Source organism: Trichosurus vulpecula, chromosome 4 (assembly GCF_011100635.1).
Source record: "Trichosurus vulpecula isolate mTriVul1 chromosome 4, mTriVul1.pri, whole genome shotgun sequence".
NCBI classification, from domain to species: domain Eukaryota; kingdom Metazoa; phylum Chordata; class Mammalia; order Diprotodontia; family Phalangeridae; genus Trichosurus; species Trichosurus vulpecula.
In genome coordinates this window covers 291742833-291758598 of record NC_050576.1, presented here as the reverse complement: position 1 = coordinate 291758598, position 15766 = coordinate 291742833, and the positions used below count along the sequence as shown (strand labels likewise).

The window sequence follows — 15766 nt, the reverse complement described above, 5'->3', positions numbered from 1 at the left end:
GGTATGAGTTCTTGCACTCTCTTTACTCATCCTGGGTAACAACTCATTGTTATCCAGTTCAAAAATCATTGTGCTTTCACCTATAAATTTCCAGTCCCTAGAACAGTGCCCTGCAGATACATGCCTTACAGATGTTGCTTGAATTTGGGAAGGGGTGGGGAGGGTGAGGATAGAATAGAAGTTTAATGGCAGAGGAAAAATATTATAGATTTCAGAACTTAAAGAGACATTAGAAACCATTTAATCCCTCATTTTAAAAATTTAAGAACTTGAACCCCATAGAAATTGTGTTATTCTATGATCCTATAGTATTCTATAGTCACTCAAGCTGTAAAGGCCTTGCCTTCAAATGAAGTACTCTTTCTACCATACCAGAAGAAACATAGATATCAATCCCATGTCATACATTTACTAGCTATATGACAATGGCCAAGTCAACCTTTTTGATCCTCGGGTCCTCATTTGTAAAATGAAATTGTAGCTATGGAGGTAGAAGAGTCAAGGGAAAATTTCTTAAGATAAGCAAGCCCTGACAATAGTTGTAGGTGAAAAGTAAAAACAATAGAAAAATAAAAATAATTCTATTTCCACCAGAACCACTGGTTCCTTCTTCCAATTCAGATTTATGTGGCTCATGATTTATCATCTGCTATATAACTTATCATGGCTCATGATCTTGTTTCTGATCACTGTTTGGCTTTCTCTTAGATCAAAAGCCACTACTAAGACTCATAAAATCTCTTTTAGCATTTCTCTCTCTTCATTATTTGGGAATAATAGTATTACATGGTTTGAGAATTAAAAGAGACCTCAGAAGCCATGTAGTCTAATCTGTTCCTGAAAAGAATTCCCACTGCAACCTACCTAATAAGTCATCATCTAGCCTCTGATTAAAAGTCTCTGGAAAGAGGAAGCACACTACCTCACAAGACAGCTCATTCTACCACTTTTGGATAGTTTTAATTATGAGTTTTCCTTTATGTTCCTAAAGCCTGAATTAAGTTTGAAATGTGGAATTTTAAAATTTTTTCCCAAAAGTTTATGTATTTTTTAATGTACTTTTTCACTTGAAGGGCTGTCTCATCAAAAAAAATCTCATAAAATTTCAGCAAAACATTTATTTGAAATAAAATTTCACTTTGGATCAAATGACGGAAACAGGAATCCAATCTTAAAAGAAATAACAGGTAAAAGTTTGCTTTAAGTAGGTCAGTGGCTAGAATTATTTAACTGGAACTCATAGAGTGGTTCTAGCAAAAGTCACCATTATTTGGCCCTGTCAAAATGTCATCGCACTAAGAAACCATAAATTGGAAGCCAGTGGGTGGAATGAAAGATGGTGCCTCGTGCCCTTGTCTGAAACAAGGTGCTTTTTTGCCAACATAGTTGGACAGGTTTCATTTCCCCTAAGGGAATTTTTCACCACAGCCAGAGAGTTGTTTTCCAGACACATAAACCCAGTGACATGTCCCTGATTAATGCTGGATTGCTTTCTTCCAGCTGCCATGTTCCTGCTATGTGCAGTAAAAGTCCCAGAGGCTGTGTCTGATATGCTGATGTCAGAATTCCATCACCCAGAGACTGTGCAACGGCTCAATGCCATCCTCAAGTTCCATACGCTCTGGAGATTCCGCTACCAGGTATGGCCTCGAATGGAGGAAGGAGCTCAGCAGATTTTTAAGGTGAGGATGGGTCAGTTATGGGAGGTACATTCCTAGGCCCTATACTTTATTCTAAGCCTTTTTCTTTTCAAATCCACCCAATATAACCTGGACAGAAACTTCTCTGGTGAGCAGAATAAAATAATCTTAAGCTCTTTTGATGAAATGCTTTCAACTTTTTGATGAAATCATTTCAAATTTCAAATTTTTTTTTCAATTCCATTTAAAAAATGGTAGGTCATCTGCTGAAAGTGATTGTGGAGGAACTTTTTATATACATTTTAAATTTTTATTTTCAGTTCCAAATTCTCTCCCTCCCTCCACTCTCTCCCTTATCCATTGAGAAGACAAAAAATATAATATCCATTGTACATATGAAGTCATACAAAACATTTAATGGAGTAATTCTTAAGGATTCAAACTTCTTGACACCTGCTAATCTAAAACAGTGGTCTATAAATAGAGCTTAGCTAAACACTGCTTTTTCATTAATAATAACAATATTTATGTAGCACTTTAAGGAGAACAAAACACCTTCTTATATATTCTCTCATGTTATCTTCCCAATAACCCAACAGCTATTATTATCCCTATTTTACAGAGGTTAATAATCATATAGCCCATAATCATATAGCTAGAAGTACAACACCAGGTCTCCCCTGACTCCAGGTCCATCTATCATAACACAGCACCTGCCATTGGTATCTCAGTGTTGATTTCATAGTTGTAATTACAGAGTTTTCCATTACAAAGAGCCAGAAGGCTGTAATCCCTCTGTGAGGCTCAGCTATAGCCAAAATTAACTCCTTGTGTCATACTAAGGAGAATGAAATGAATTTCACCTGGAAAATCTCTTCTTATATCAGAAACCACTGTCCTTGGTAACATGGCTATAAATTCTGAGTAATAAAGTAAATTTTCAAGGGCTGCCTTTAAACTTTTAAAGATTAAAACTGCACTAAGATTTTCGGTACACCCATTATATGATGAGTGTGTATATGTATGTATTTATGTATATGTACATATGTGTATATATATCTACCACACCACACCCACACACATATATATATACATATCTAAACATACATATACATATACATATACATATACATATATATGTATATGTGTATATATATATATATATATATATACACACACACACACATATTGACACTAGATACAAAGTGAGGAGGTACTAGCAGCTAAGGGGACAGACTTCTTACAGAAGACAGAAGAGTTTCTTATAGAAGAACGGCCGAACCTTGAAGAAAACTAGGAACTCTGAGAGAGAAGTGAGGAGGTAATACATTCCAGCCACAGGAGATGGCCCAGAGTAAAGTCACTGAGGCGGGAATTGGTGTGTTGAGGGTGAAAAATAGCAAGATAACCAGTTTGGGTGAACACGGAAGAGAATAATGTGCAATAAGGCTGGAAAACATAGGTGGGGACCAGATTGTGAAGGGCTTAGACAGGAATTAATATTTGATCCTAGGAAGCTAGTGGAGTTTATTGAGTTCAGGGAGGGATATGATCCGAAGTATGCTTTGTGAAGATCGATTTGACAGGAGAGAGGAAGGAGTTGGATATGTAGATCTGAATAACTGATCTGCAAATTAGGGGGCTTTGCTAAATTGGAGTTACATTTAAATGCCATGTTTATGGAGCCTTCCAGAGCTCTGAACAAGAAATAAAGCATTTTAGAGTTAGAAAGGATCTTAGTTAGAGATCATCTGGTCTGTTGTAGTTTGTTATAGTGACCATAACCAATGGCCTTGTAGTTGGAAGACTTGGGCATAAGTCTCAAATCTATATGCTTCATGACCTTAAGCAAGTGTGGTTGGTTTTTTCAACCTACTTTTTCTTCCTCTATAAAGTAGGGATAATGTTGATTCCATCTATCTCACAGGGATAAGGAGGATAAAATGAGACAAAGGATGAAAAATATTTTGTAAACTGCAAGAATTCATGCAAAGGAAAGGTGGCATTTAGTCCAACAATTTCTGTTTACATAGCAGTTAACTGGAGTCCAGGGAAACTAAACGTCTTGTTCAAGGTCACAGAGCTGGTTAACAGAGTTGGCACTAGAGACCCATCCTATGTCTAATGATGATGTGTAAATATATTTCCTTGTTATCAAAATCTTGAAGTAGCTAAGGAGCTACTGCCAGAGCCTCACCACCATTGCGACCCCTAGAGGCAGCCATTACAACTTTGCCTCTTCCTACAACCTTTTCTCTTCCTACCTGAGTCTCTATTTATGTCTCCTTACAGATTCCTCCTCCTAGTATAAATTTCACCCTGCCCTCACCAGTACTGGGAATGCCTTCTGTCCCCATGTTTGACCCCCCATGGGTACCACAATGCAGCGGGAGTGTACAGGATCCGATTAATGAAGATCAGTCGGTAAGTGACACATAAATTAGTTGCTATAGCTTCAGGTGACAGAGTCACAAGGAGACCAATGAAAATGCAAACTCTGCTAATGTGTTCCTTTTTTTTTAATTAAAAAAGGCACATTAAGCAATACATAGTAAGCACATGAGGTCTTTTATTTTGTTAATTGAATTTTTTTGTTATTGAGAGTATAAAAGACTAGTACTAAGTATGGAACCTAGGAATGTTGCACACTAGTTTTCTTCTAGTTAGTAAACCACATAATCACCACAGAGAATATGTTAAAAGTATATGGCTATAGATTTTGTAGCCATCAGGGATCATCATTATTATTTTAAAAGTTCCTTGAGCTTCTTCCATGTAATCTTAGGTCTTAACTCTGCTCTGGTAGAGTTATAGTATGTCACGAAATATATGTTTAGAAAACCATGCAATTCAGAAAGAATACAAATACATGTGTTTATGTGTATACACATACATACACATGTATATATATAAAATATAGGCGTATATACACACATAGAAATACACACACACACTCAGGATGTCCCAAAGGTCTTAGTGCAGTTTTAACCTTTAATAGCTTTTGGGACACCTTGCATATTAAATTAGAGAAGCTTTAAGAAATACCTTTTTAAAATTTAAACTTTCAACACAATAGTTGGCTTGATTTCCTAATGCAAAATTGACTGTCTTATGGATGTGCTGGAATGCTCTTCCTTATCTCCACATCCTGGCTTCCCTGGTTTCCCTTCAAGTCTCAACTAAAATTCCACCTTCACAGGAAGCCTTCCCAATTTCTCTTAATTCTACTACCTTACATATCCTGCATATAGTTTGTTTGTACATACTTGTTTCCTTGTTCATTCCCCCATTAGATCATGAGCTCCGTGAAGGCAGGGACTACCTTTTGCCTTTCTTTGTATCCACAGTGTTTAGCATAGTGCCTGGCACATAGTAGGTGCTTAATAAATGTTTCTTGACTTACTGACTCATGTCTCACATAGTTTTCTAAGAATCTAAGACACAGAAAAGGTGATGTTCTGCATTAGTACTAGAAGTTTGGCCTATAACAATGAAAGCATAGGTCCAATCAAAAAAAAAAGTATCACAGAGAGACAGGTCATAGCATACCATTGTGCCTCTTGTCACAAGAAATCTTTTCTTCCTATGGTAAGATTTCAAAGGTTAGTAGGAATAAGTCCTCTAAAAAGTCAGTCAAAGAATTTATTAAGCCCTTACAATATGTTAAGCGCTGCTAAAGATATAAAGAAAGGCAAAAAAAATTCCCACCAAAAACAAACCCCCCCAGTTTCTGCCCTCAACAAGCTCACATTCTAATGGAGGAGATAACATATCCATAAATAGGCACCTACAAGACATATTCAGAAAAAAGGAAGGTAATCTCTGAGGGAAAAACTTCCTAAAGGTGAGCTTTGAGAAATAACTGTCGTTAATTTAATTAAATCTCAGTGAAAAGCAAAGTGAATGCTGTCGGAAAATCACAACCATTCCCAAAGAGCTCTTCCGGAAAGAATACTGGATTTGGGGTTAGAAGACCTGGTTCAAACCCAGGCTAAGCTACCTACTAGTAACCTGTGTGACCTTGGTCAAATTCCTTAATTCTGGTTCCTCAGTCCTCTTTTGTAAAATGAGGATATTGGATTAAATGACAGCTAAGGTTATATTTAGCTCTGAAATCCTATGATACTAAGTGGGACAGCTTTACCTGTGCAAAACCTAGAAATGTACTTAAAAGAAAAATATGGGATAACTGAAGCTATCACTTTAAAATCTCCAATGCATGGCTATTTTGTTTATGTGGTTCATTTGGACTTGATGCCTATCATTGATTCCTTTGTGTGAAACCCTGATTTATTTTTTTGTTCAGACATATTGATCATTTATGTAAGGAACTCTAATTAAGGAAACTCCATCTCCCAGTGCAGATTGGCAAGTGTTCTGTAATTTACAGTCTTAGAAAGTTGTGTAGGGCACTGAGAATTTAAGTGGTTTACCTGAGGTTATATAGTGTATGTCAGACACAAGGCTAAAACCTATATCTTCCTGACTCTGAGGTATGCTATCTATTTACCTCTCAAAACTCTCATCAGTAGCTGTAAGATAAATTTCTTTCTGTCTTCACTTACCCGCAGAAATCTTTTTCTGCCCGAGCTGTATCAAGATCCCATCAGAGAGCAGAGCACATCCTCAAGAACTTACAGCAAGAGGAAGAGAAGAAGCGACTTGGTCGAGAAGCCAGCCTCATTACCGCCATTCCCATCACCCAGGAGGCTTGCTATGAGCCTACCTGCACCCCCAACTCAGAGCAGGAAGAAGAAGGTGCGCTTTAGTTTCTCTTAGAAGTTTAAGACTATGGGAAGAGATAGTGATTCATTGGGGGAATAAAACCTTGATTAAAAATGGTTCACCATTTCCTACTACTTAGGTGAAGCTAAAGAATCAAATCCTCCATTATGCTTCTTCAAGGGAAATGGAAGAATTTTTAAGGAGCCAGTAGTTCTGTCTTAAGTGAAATATGTTATCCACAATGAAGAAACCAATCAATTAAATTAATAAAAATTTTATGAGGTTAGAGAGGAATTCCAAATCCTCTAAGGAGCAATGGAAAGCTTATGTTATTGTTTAATGGAAATACTGTAGAGCTAGTCTTAGTTAACTCATTCAATGCTACTCTTATGATGATGTACCAAGTTATATGAGCAACATAGAGGATTTGTAAAGCCAGAACAGACCATTTCGGTGCACATGGAGCAAACACAACCAACGACTTATTGCTGAGAGGTTTCCTAGTGAAGAACAGCCCCCTTGAGTTTAGAAGTTTGAGTCCATAGCTCAACTATGCAAGGCATCTGGGAACAACATGTAGGGAAATATGGCAAACGGCTGCAGGAGAACAATTTCCAAATTACTTTAAGATCAGTCATATTGCACAGAGTTTTTGGAAGAACTCTTTAGTCTTTCGGTCTAGATGGGTTAGTGTGTGTATGTGTGCACATATGCATGCTTTCCCCAAAAGTACAAACTACATCACCCAAGTCTTGTGGAGAGGAAGGATACTATGAAAATGAAAATCCTAATCATTGTAATATCAACATTAGCAGAAAACCAAAATTTACATTCTATGGTTTCTCTGTCAGTAGAAGAAGTCACTAATCTGGCATCCCGACGTCTTTCTGTCAGTCCATCTTGCACATCAAGTACTTCCCATAGGAATTATTCCTTTCGCCGTGGCTCTGTTTGGTCAGTGCGCTCAGCTGTCAGTGCAGAAGGTGAGCCCTGCTGGAAATATGCCTTATATTTTACTGTTCTTCATAATACTCATGGATTATAATGTTCTCATTTAATCTCATTCATTTCTCGTTATTGCATTTTCATGGATAAAGAACATTTTTCACATTTGGTAATCTAGAAACAACGACATAAGATCCTGTGCTATAGGATGATTTCTCATTCAAACTGACAATCACCCTTTACAAGTGGAGCCAATTTTTAAAAAAAAATTATTATTACAGGGCTCAATCCCATTACTACAACGAATGCCCACCTTTGCTGAGGGCAGTTCCACTACTACCACGACAACTTCTGCTGAGTAGGATTTGCTCTGGAATTCTGTTTTGGCATTGTTTTGCACATTTTTAAAGTCAAACTTAGTTACATTTCTATTTTGAGAAAGGCCTATAGAATGTGCATAGATCTTACGTCCCTTGGATGGAAAACCAAATTCTGGGCTCCAGTAAGCTGACAACTGATTTGTAATGTGGTCGCCAATAAACTAGGCAGAGCTTGTGTACCTAGGAGCTTCACTCAAACATCTAAAACCACATGGAGTTAGTGGGCAACTAGACCTTTCTGACTTCTGAGGGTCACACAAGGCAGCATTATGGACCTCAAAAGATGCACATACGGTTGTTATTAGCTTTAAAGCTATGAGAAAGCTTTCCATTTCTATTTTGGATCCCATTCTCCTCAAATCACTCCTATAAGCTGACCTCTGTTCACTTAGGAATGCTTCTGAAATTCATTCGTGCTTGTTTCTATCTCTGAAAAAAAAGAATAGCTCTTACTACTTACCTTTTTAATATTTTTCCTATAAACATCTGAAAGAAGGAAGTTGTTATAATCTGATGTTCTTTAAGTTATCACAGAATTACACTGCTTTAAAAATTGTACTTTAAAAATAGAATAGCACTTAGAGAGAGAAGTTTAGATATATGGGTATAGATATGGCCATAGATGTAGATGTAGATATAGATACAGGTATATACATATGTAATGTCCCTGCCTCCTTCCTTCCTTCAGATGAAGAACACACTACAGAGCATACTCCAAACCACCATGTGCCACAGCCCCCTCAGGCGGTATTCCCAGCATGCATCTGTGCTGCAGTGTTGCCCATTGTTCATTTGATGGAAGATGGAGAGGTTCGGGAAGATGGTGTAGCAGGTACAATTTGGAAAATTATACTATTATGGTGCCTTAAAAATATGCCAAGGATCCACCATGTTTTCACCCTGCCTTGCACAAATCACTTCTATTTTTCCTTTAGAGCTTTCTCTTGATTTCATGTAGAGCTCTTCAGTGACCTCCAGCCAGATAGTCAATAATCACTGAGTAAGCAGTTACTGTGCGCCAAGTACTGTGCTAGGCCTTGGGGATACAAAGAAAGGCAAAAACAGTCCCTCGAGGTACTTACATGTAAATACTTGGGTACATATATAATACACACAAAATAGATGAAAGGTAATCTCAGAGGGGAAGGCAGTAGCAGCTGGCAGGATTGGGAAAGACCTACAGAAAGGGGAATTTGAGCTGAATATTGAAGGATGCCAAGTGAATCAAGAGGTCCAGCTGGGTAAGGAGGGGGAGCATTCCAAGCATGGAGACAGCCCATGCAAAGGTATGAAGATGGGGTATGGAAAGATGAGTTCAAGAATAGCAAATAAGCCACTGTAGGTGAATTGTTGAATACCTGGAAGTGAGCAAAGTATAAAAGGACCAAAGAGGTAGGAAGGAACCAGTTTATAAGAACTTTCATTTCCAGGAAGAGAACTTTATAACTGATCTTAGAAGTAAAAGGAAGCCGCTGGGGTTTAGTGATTTAGGGGTGGGGTGGAGGGGCTAGATGATATGGTCAGATCTCTACTTTAGAAAAATCACTTTTATAGCAGAATGAAAATTATATCCAATTGAGGAAAAACTTGAGTCAGGCAGATGAAATAGAAAGCTATTACAATTTTCCAGGCAAGAGATGATGAGAGTATAAACTAAAGTGATGGTTTTATGAATGAAGGGGAAGTGGCAGAGGAAGAAATGACAAGATTTGACAATGACTTGGATATGTGAGGTGAATGAGAGTGAGGGGTCAAAGATGAGGCCCAGGTTATAAGCCAGGGAAGCTTGGAAGAAGTAAAAATGATCTATGGACTCTATATAGCAGCCTTTAAAGTCAATCATAAAGAGGCTCAAATTTCCCAAAAGGTAGCTGACAATCATGCTATCATTCACCATAAATTAAGGCAACACTCCTAGCCTTGGCTCCACCATCTGCAGAGTATATTTATTGAACTGTTAGTTCATGGTGGTGATGGTATGATGGTGATGGGTTTGTACTGATACATCCTGACTTCTGAATTTCCTTTTCCTTTGAAACATTTGTGACTGGGCTGGTAAGAGTTAGAAGTCAGGTGTACTTGACCATTTGTCTAGCCCTCTTTCTGCTTAATTGTGCTGCTTTTCCCCAAAGTTTTTTTTCATTTTCATTTATTAAAGTTATTTCTTAATATTAATGTGTTCATTTAACTGATTGACAATTTTCTAAAATGATAATACTTGGTATTCATATAGTGCTTTAATTTTCACCAAGTGCTTTATGCACATTATCTCTTTTGATTCTCATAACCTGCCTAGATCCTGCCAATATTATTGCTATTTTACAGAAGAAGAAACTGAGGTTCAGTAAAGTTAAATGACTTGCCCTAGTTGTACAATTAATAAGTGTCACAGGTATAATCTGAAGCCCAGTCTCCCAATGCTCACTCCACTCTACTACAATGCCTCTGTGATACATGTTTCATAAAAAATCTACAAAGCATATGTTCCTGTATATTTTCCATGTAAAAGAAATGATTACATGTCACAATAGCAGTCATGTAGTCTACTACTTTCTTTCTCCATGAAGAAGAATTTGCATGTCCACTTAATGGTGAGTAACCATTCTGTAGACCTTTTCAAAGGCAAAAAGAAAACTGGCAGGATGTCATAGAAAAAGTTCAGTATTTATAATCTTAATAAGCCTCTCCAGATTACTCCCTCTGATGATGCTCTGTTTCTTTAAAAGTGAGTGCGGTAGCCCAGCAGGTCCTGTGGAACTGTCTAATTGAAGATCCTTCAACAGTCCTTCGACATTTCCTAGAAAAACTCACCATAAGCAATAGACAGGTAAGTTAATCTTCTGTTGTCTTTATAGGAAAGGAAATCAGAATATGTCATTACAAAGCTAATTTCACAGGTGTTATTAATATAGCAACATGCTACCTTGAAAGTTATGGCACCACTTATGGTACTGTTGGGATTGTTATCTACTAAAAAAAATTCATAAATCCAAGTACCCAATGATATGTCTTTTTATCCTACACCAAGCCAGATACTGCATAAATTCAAAGCAAAGGGCATTTATTTAAATGGTCTAGCAAGGTAAAGGGAAAGAAAAGGAAAACATTCACTCACAAGTTCCGCTAGTGACCATGGGAGAGGAAATACTCTTTGGATAACTCACACTCCCAGGTTGCATCCAAGCTGGAACAGCTCCTGTGATTCTATCCATTCACTCCCTCAGCAACCCCATAATATTTCTCTTCGGACAACAAAGCCTCACTGATGTTCCACTATGACTCTGAAGCTGCTCAGAGCTGCTACTGATATTAATTCCTGAAATTAATTCTCTATTACAGTGGTTCTCAAAGTGTGGTCTAGGGACCCTTGAGGGTCTCTGAGATCCTTTCAGGGTGCCTATCAGATCAGAACTATTTTTATGATAATGTCTCAATTTCTAATATGATAAATATTGATAAATGTAACCTATATAAACAAAAGATCTTCGGGGGGAGTGTCCTCAATTTTTAAGAGTAAAGGGGTCCTGAGAAGAAAAAGTTTGAGAAGTACCAACCTCCTGCTGCTGCCCTCTGTTACCAGCCTTCATATTCCTCACTGAGCTGTGGCTGTTATCTGCTGCTAGGTTGTTGTTTCCTCAAAAAGAGCACTGTCACTCTTTTGCGATGCATATATCCTCCAAGATTCTGTCTATCTTCAACTTCTATCTATATACCCTCCCTCTGGGTGATCTCACAAACTTCTGTAGCTTCATGCAATAACTCCCAAATCACTATCTCTGTCTCAAACCTCTCCCCAGAACTCCAGATCCATAACTCCAAATAACTGCTGGATAGCCCAGCTTAGATTTTTCATCAGCACCTCAAACTCAACATGTCCAAGATTGAATTCCTGATCCTCTCTCACGCCGTAGAACTTGTTCTTCTACCTTCTTTTTCTCTTGATGGCCACATGAGTCATAGAAGTTCATAAAGCATCACCAGAGAAATATTAATTTGTATTCTATAGACTTCTAATCATAGGTACATTTTTTCTAAATGTTTTTTGAGAATTTCCAATATACCTACTCTGTACAGTCTATTGTAAATCTCAATTCAATTCAGCTGACATTTATTAAGTAACTAGTCTATGCAGGACACTTGCTGTGCTTTGGGGATTCAAAGATAATAATAAAAAAACTTAAAAGTCTGCAAAGCATTTTCTTCACAACAACCCCTTGAGGTAAACAATAAAAGAGAGTTTCCTGTGCAATGGTATTCAACGTTAGTGATAAGAAGCTGTTTGTCCATTGATGGGCTACAGTAATTGTGCCTGTATGACTGCATCTGGTTTCTGAAAAACACTGTGAACCCATGGGCTCGTATCCTTATTTAACCTTTTATGAGTGTGACTTTCTGTGTGGCCATGAAAAAAACGAAGCCAAGATGATCGAATTCAGTCTGCCTGGTTTCCTGAGTCCTTTTAACCCATATGAGTAGAAGTATTGTTTCTAATTATGACAGTAAATTAACCAGACTATATTTTATTGTTCTAGTCTGATTTTTCTGTAGCATAAATAGCCTCAGTTAACTTTTATGTATTAAAATGAAATAATCTACCTACCTCTGGTGGTTGGGTGCTCTGAAAAATTAGCTCCTAGAAAAAGAGCAATGCTGTAGAAGGTCTAAATATTATTTCATGATTATCAAGCACCTCTCTATGACAGGTAGTGCTATATAGCATTGTATTCAGGGGACTCACTTCTGATACCCACTAGCTGTGTAGTCTTGGACAAATCAGTTTATTCACCTATAAAATGAGTGTTATATTTTCCCTACCAATATCAAGAGATGTTCGTGAGAGCACACCATACAAATGTGAGTTATTATTTTGAGGATTCATTAGTTGAAAGTAAAATTGTAATGTGGCAAAAAGTAAGGAAAAACTCCTACTGAATTCTTTATAGAATCAAGTCTCTTAAAACTTGTTAGTATCTGAACAACTTTCTGTCTTTCAGGATGAGTTAATGTATATGTTGAGAAAACTTCTTTTGAATATTGGAGACTTTCCGGCTCAGACATCACACATCCTGTTTAACTACCTGGTGAGTTTTGTTGGTGAAGTAGTATGTGGATGCCCATTTCCCACTAGGAAGGAGCAGCATTTAGGTCCAGTAAAGATGTATATTCTTTCAGTATTCAGCATCAATACACTTGCTTACTACAGCTTCTACGATTTTTTCTGTTTGGGAAAAATCATGGATTGATTTTCAAAATAAAGATTATCATGGAAATTTACAATGTCATTCACATTGCTACTCATTTTTTGTATTAGTAAATGGAAAGAACATGTCATAAGAAAGCTAATGATGATTACTGGTAATCACTGATAGGGAAAAACTGGTAGAGGGATTATCAGTATTTTACAGAGAGTTAGGAGTATACTTAGCAGTTAAGGTGCATCACACTTATGAAAAATATATAAACGAAGACGAAAAGAAATACAGTTAGTAGATACAGAGCCAGCCTTATAATAGGTACTTGGGGCAAGCAGCAGGAATTGGGTGCTCAAATCAACTTTGTAATTCATGACATGAAAATAATACCTAAAGTAATTGAAGATAACTTTTTGTAATTTTGACTGGAAAGGTAACTAATACAGAGAGACAGAGAGAGTTGGACACCAAATCCATAGTGCAGGCATGACCTTGGGCGAGTCACTTCACTATCACAGATTCCTCATAATTACAGTGGTGATATTATTTTCACCATCTATTGCTGTGAGAAAAAAACACTTTGAAAACTTCTAAGCACCACTGACATGTGAGATATTTTGATGATTATGTGAAATGAATGTTATTTTTATAGATCCCTTCCTTCCACTGTCACTGGCACCCCTCCATTGTCTGGCTGCTATGTTCTCACTACTGAAAACAACTCTGCTTTTAGTAGCTGTATGAACTTGGGAAGATTGGTTTCTTCATTCCTATGAAATTAAGGCATTAGACTAGATGACCTCTAAGATTCCTTCTAACAATTTATGAATCTATGAAACCTATAGAAAGAAATGGAGGCAATTGATGGGAGGGGAGACAAGTGGCAAGCCTAGTGTACATTGAGGAATAAAGGAAACTGTACCCCATATCCTTTTTCCCCATCATTTTTAACCAGCATTGAGGGAGAATAGAAGCATAACACCAATAGGACTCTCCCCTCTGATGCCTGAAAATTAAAGGCCAATAACAATAAATGTTGAGATTTGTATACTCCTGCAGTGATCTGGGCATTCACAGGTGTGAGCACTCCCACTCCTTCCAAAAGTGCAAGTTTCAATCTATCCATTTGGTTTTATCCTTGGGAGTCAACATGGCACAATGAAAAGTATTAATTCTGGAGTTAGAGGAGTTGGGTTCAAAATCTGCTTGTGCTTCCTACTACTTGTATGGCCTTGGTCAAGTCATTTGACTCCCAACTCCTTTGGGCCTCCCTCTCATCTGTAAAATTAAGTGGTTAGACTAGATGGCCTCTGAGGTCCTTTCCAGTTTAAAAGCTACAACACTAAGATCTCATGATCTCTTTAATGACTCTATGACCCTTGTCATAACCAATCCATTCAATATTCTGGGGATTTTCCTCTAGGCCAGAAGTTCATAAACCTTCTATGTCATGGACCCCTTTTGCGGTCTAGTGAAGGAAGCCTTTGGACTCCTCAGAATAGTGTTTTTTAAATGCATAAAATAAAATACACAGAATTATAAAGGAAACCAATTATATTGAAATACAGGTGTCAAAATATTTTAAGCTCACAGACCCCCTGCTCTAGATTTCTTGATATTGTGTGAACTCTAAGGAGCAGTTTGTGTATCTAATCTCATTCCTTTATAGATCTAATCTCATTTGTTCTTCACAACGACCTGTGGTGGATGTGGTACGAGCATTATTGTTCCCATTTTGAAAATGAAGAAATAAAGGCAGTAAGAAATTAAATGACCTACTCAGTATTACAGAGCTATCAAGTGGGAGCACCAGGAGTTCAATCCATGTCTTCTGATTCCAAAGTCAAGGTTTTTTGCACTATATCACAGAAACTTAGAAATAAGTTACTCTGCACAAATGGCAAGGATGGAGAAAGGAAAAATAAGCAACATTGACACATTTCTTCCCGATCTTGTGGGAGGGGAGAGGTAAGGGAGGAACAGAAGAAGACATTAGGAGCCGCTCTTTGACACCACCGGTCAGAACCATTCCAAGGACAGGCAGACACAATCTGAAATGCAGATCAATTCAACAAGAATTTATTGAACACTTACTACACTGATCGCATCTAGGCAAATATGTGTCTAGACAAAATATCTATCTGCAGCATCTAAAATAACCTTGATGTAACAGGGAAACAGGAAATTCTACTCTTGTCTGAATGATTTTTCTCTAGACAAGTACTGGTTAGTTCTAAGATCACTTTCCCAGTTACCAGTTCACTAGAGTGCCATAGTGAAATCTGCTAATCGAAGAAATCATAGAACAAAGAGTTTGAAGGATACAAAGAGAGTTGTTTTATTTTGAAGGGCTGAAGAAATATTAACATAATCTGAAGTCAGTCAGCTAACCAGATCTAGTGTCCGTGGGCATATACTTTCACCCACAAGATTTTAGTTTTCCTAGTATTGTTTTTACCAGTGAGATTATAATTAATAGAAAGGGGAGGAAAATCAGAGACTCATGGCCTGGATGGTCAGAGACTTGTGGTTTTTTTTTTCCTTTTTTTAACCACAATTACAATCATTTGTAGAAGGCTACAATTTGTGTGGGTTGGAGCACTACCCACACCAGTGAAATCATTTGATGTGTTACAGAAGGTCCATCATGATCATGTAAATGCTTTGCATTTTATGCCTTCCAGGTAGGATTAATCATGTATTTTGTGCGCACGCCCTGTGAATGGGGAATGGATGCCATTTCTGCCACTCTGACTTTCCTTTGGGAAGTGGTAGGGTATGTGGAAGGTCTGTTCTTCAAAGACCTCAAACAGACAATGAAGAAGGAGCAGTGTGAAGTAAAGCTCCTGGTCACAGCTTCCATGCCAGGTAAGCCTGTCAGTCT

General features: G+C 37.6%; 1 protein-coding gene across 1 annotated transcript in view; it reads left to right on the top strand.

Annotated features, from left to right (window-relative positions):
- UNC80 (unc-80 homolog, NALCN channel complex subunit) overlaps window positions 1-15766 on the top strand; it is a 227958-nt gene that overhangs the window by 142207 nt on the left and 69985 nt on the right. Inside the window, exons 32-39 of the mRNA XM_036755726.1 lie at window positions 1501-1682; window positions 3933-4064; window positions 6212-6398; window positions 7220-7348; window positions 8379-8522; window positions 10417-10517; window positions 12685-12771; window positions 15567-15750. Coding sequence (XP_036611621.1) covers window positions 1501-1682; window positions 3933-4064; window positions 6212-6398; window positions 7220-7348; window positions 8379-8522; window positions 10417-10517; window positions 12685-12771; window positions 15567-15750 — 1146 coding nt within the window. The remainder of the gene's footprint in view (window positions 1-1500; window positions 1683-3932; window positions 4065-6211; window positions 6399-7219; window positions 7349-8378; window positions 8523-10416; window positions 10518-12684; window positions 12772-15566; window positions 15751-15766) is intronic.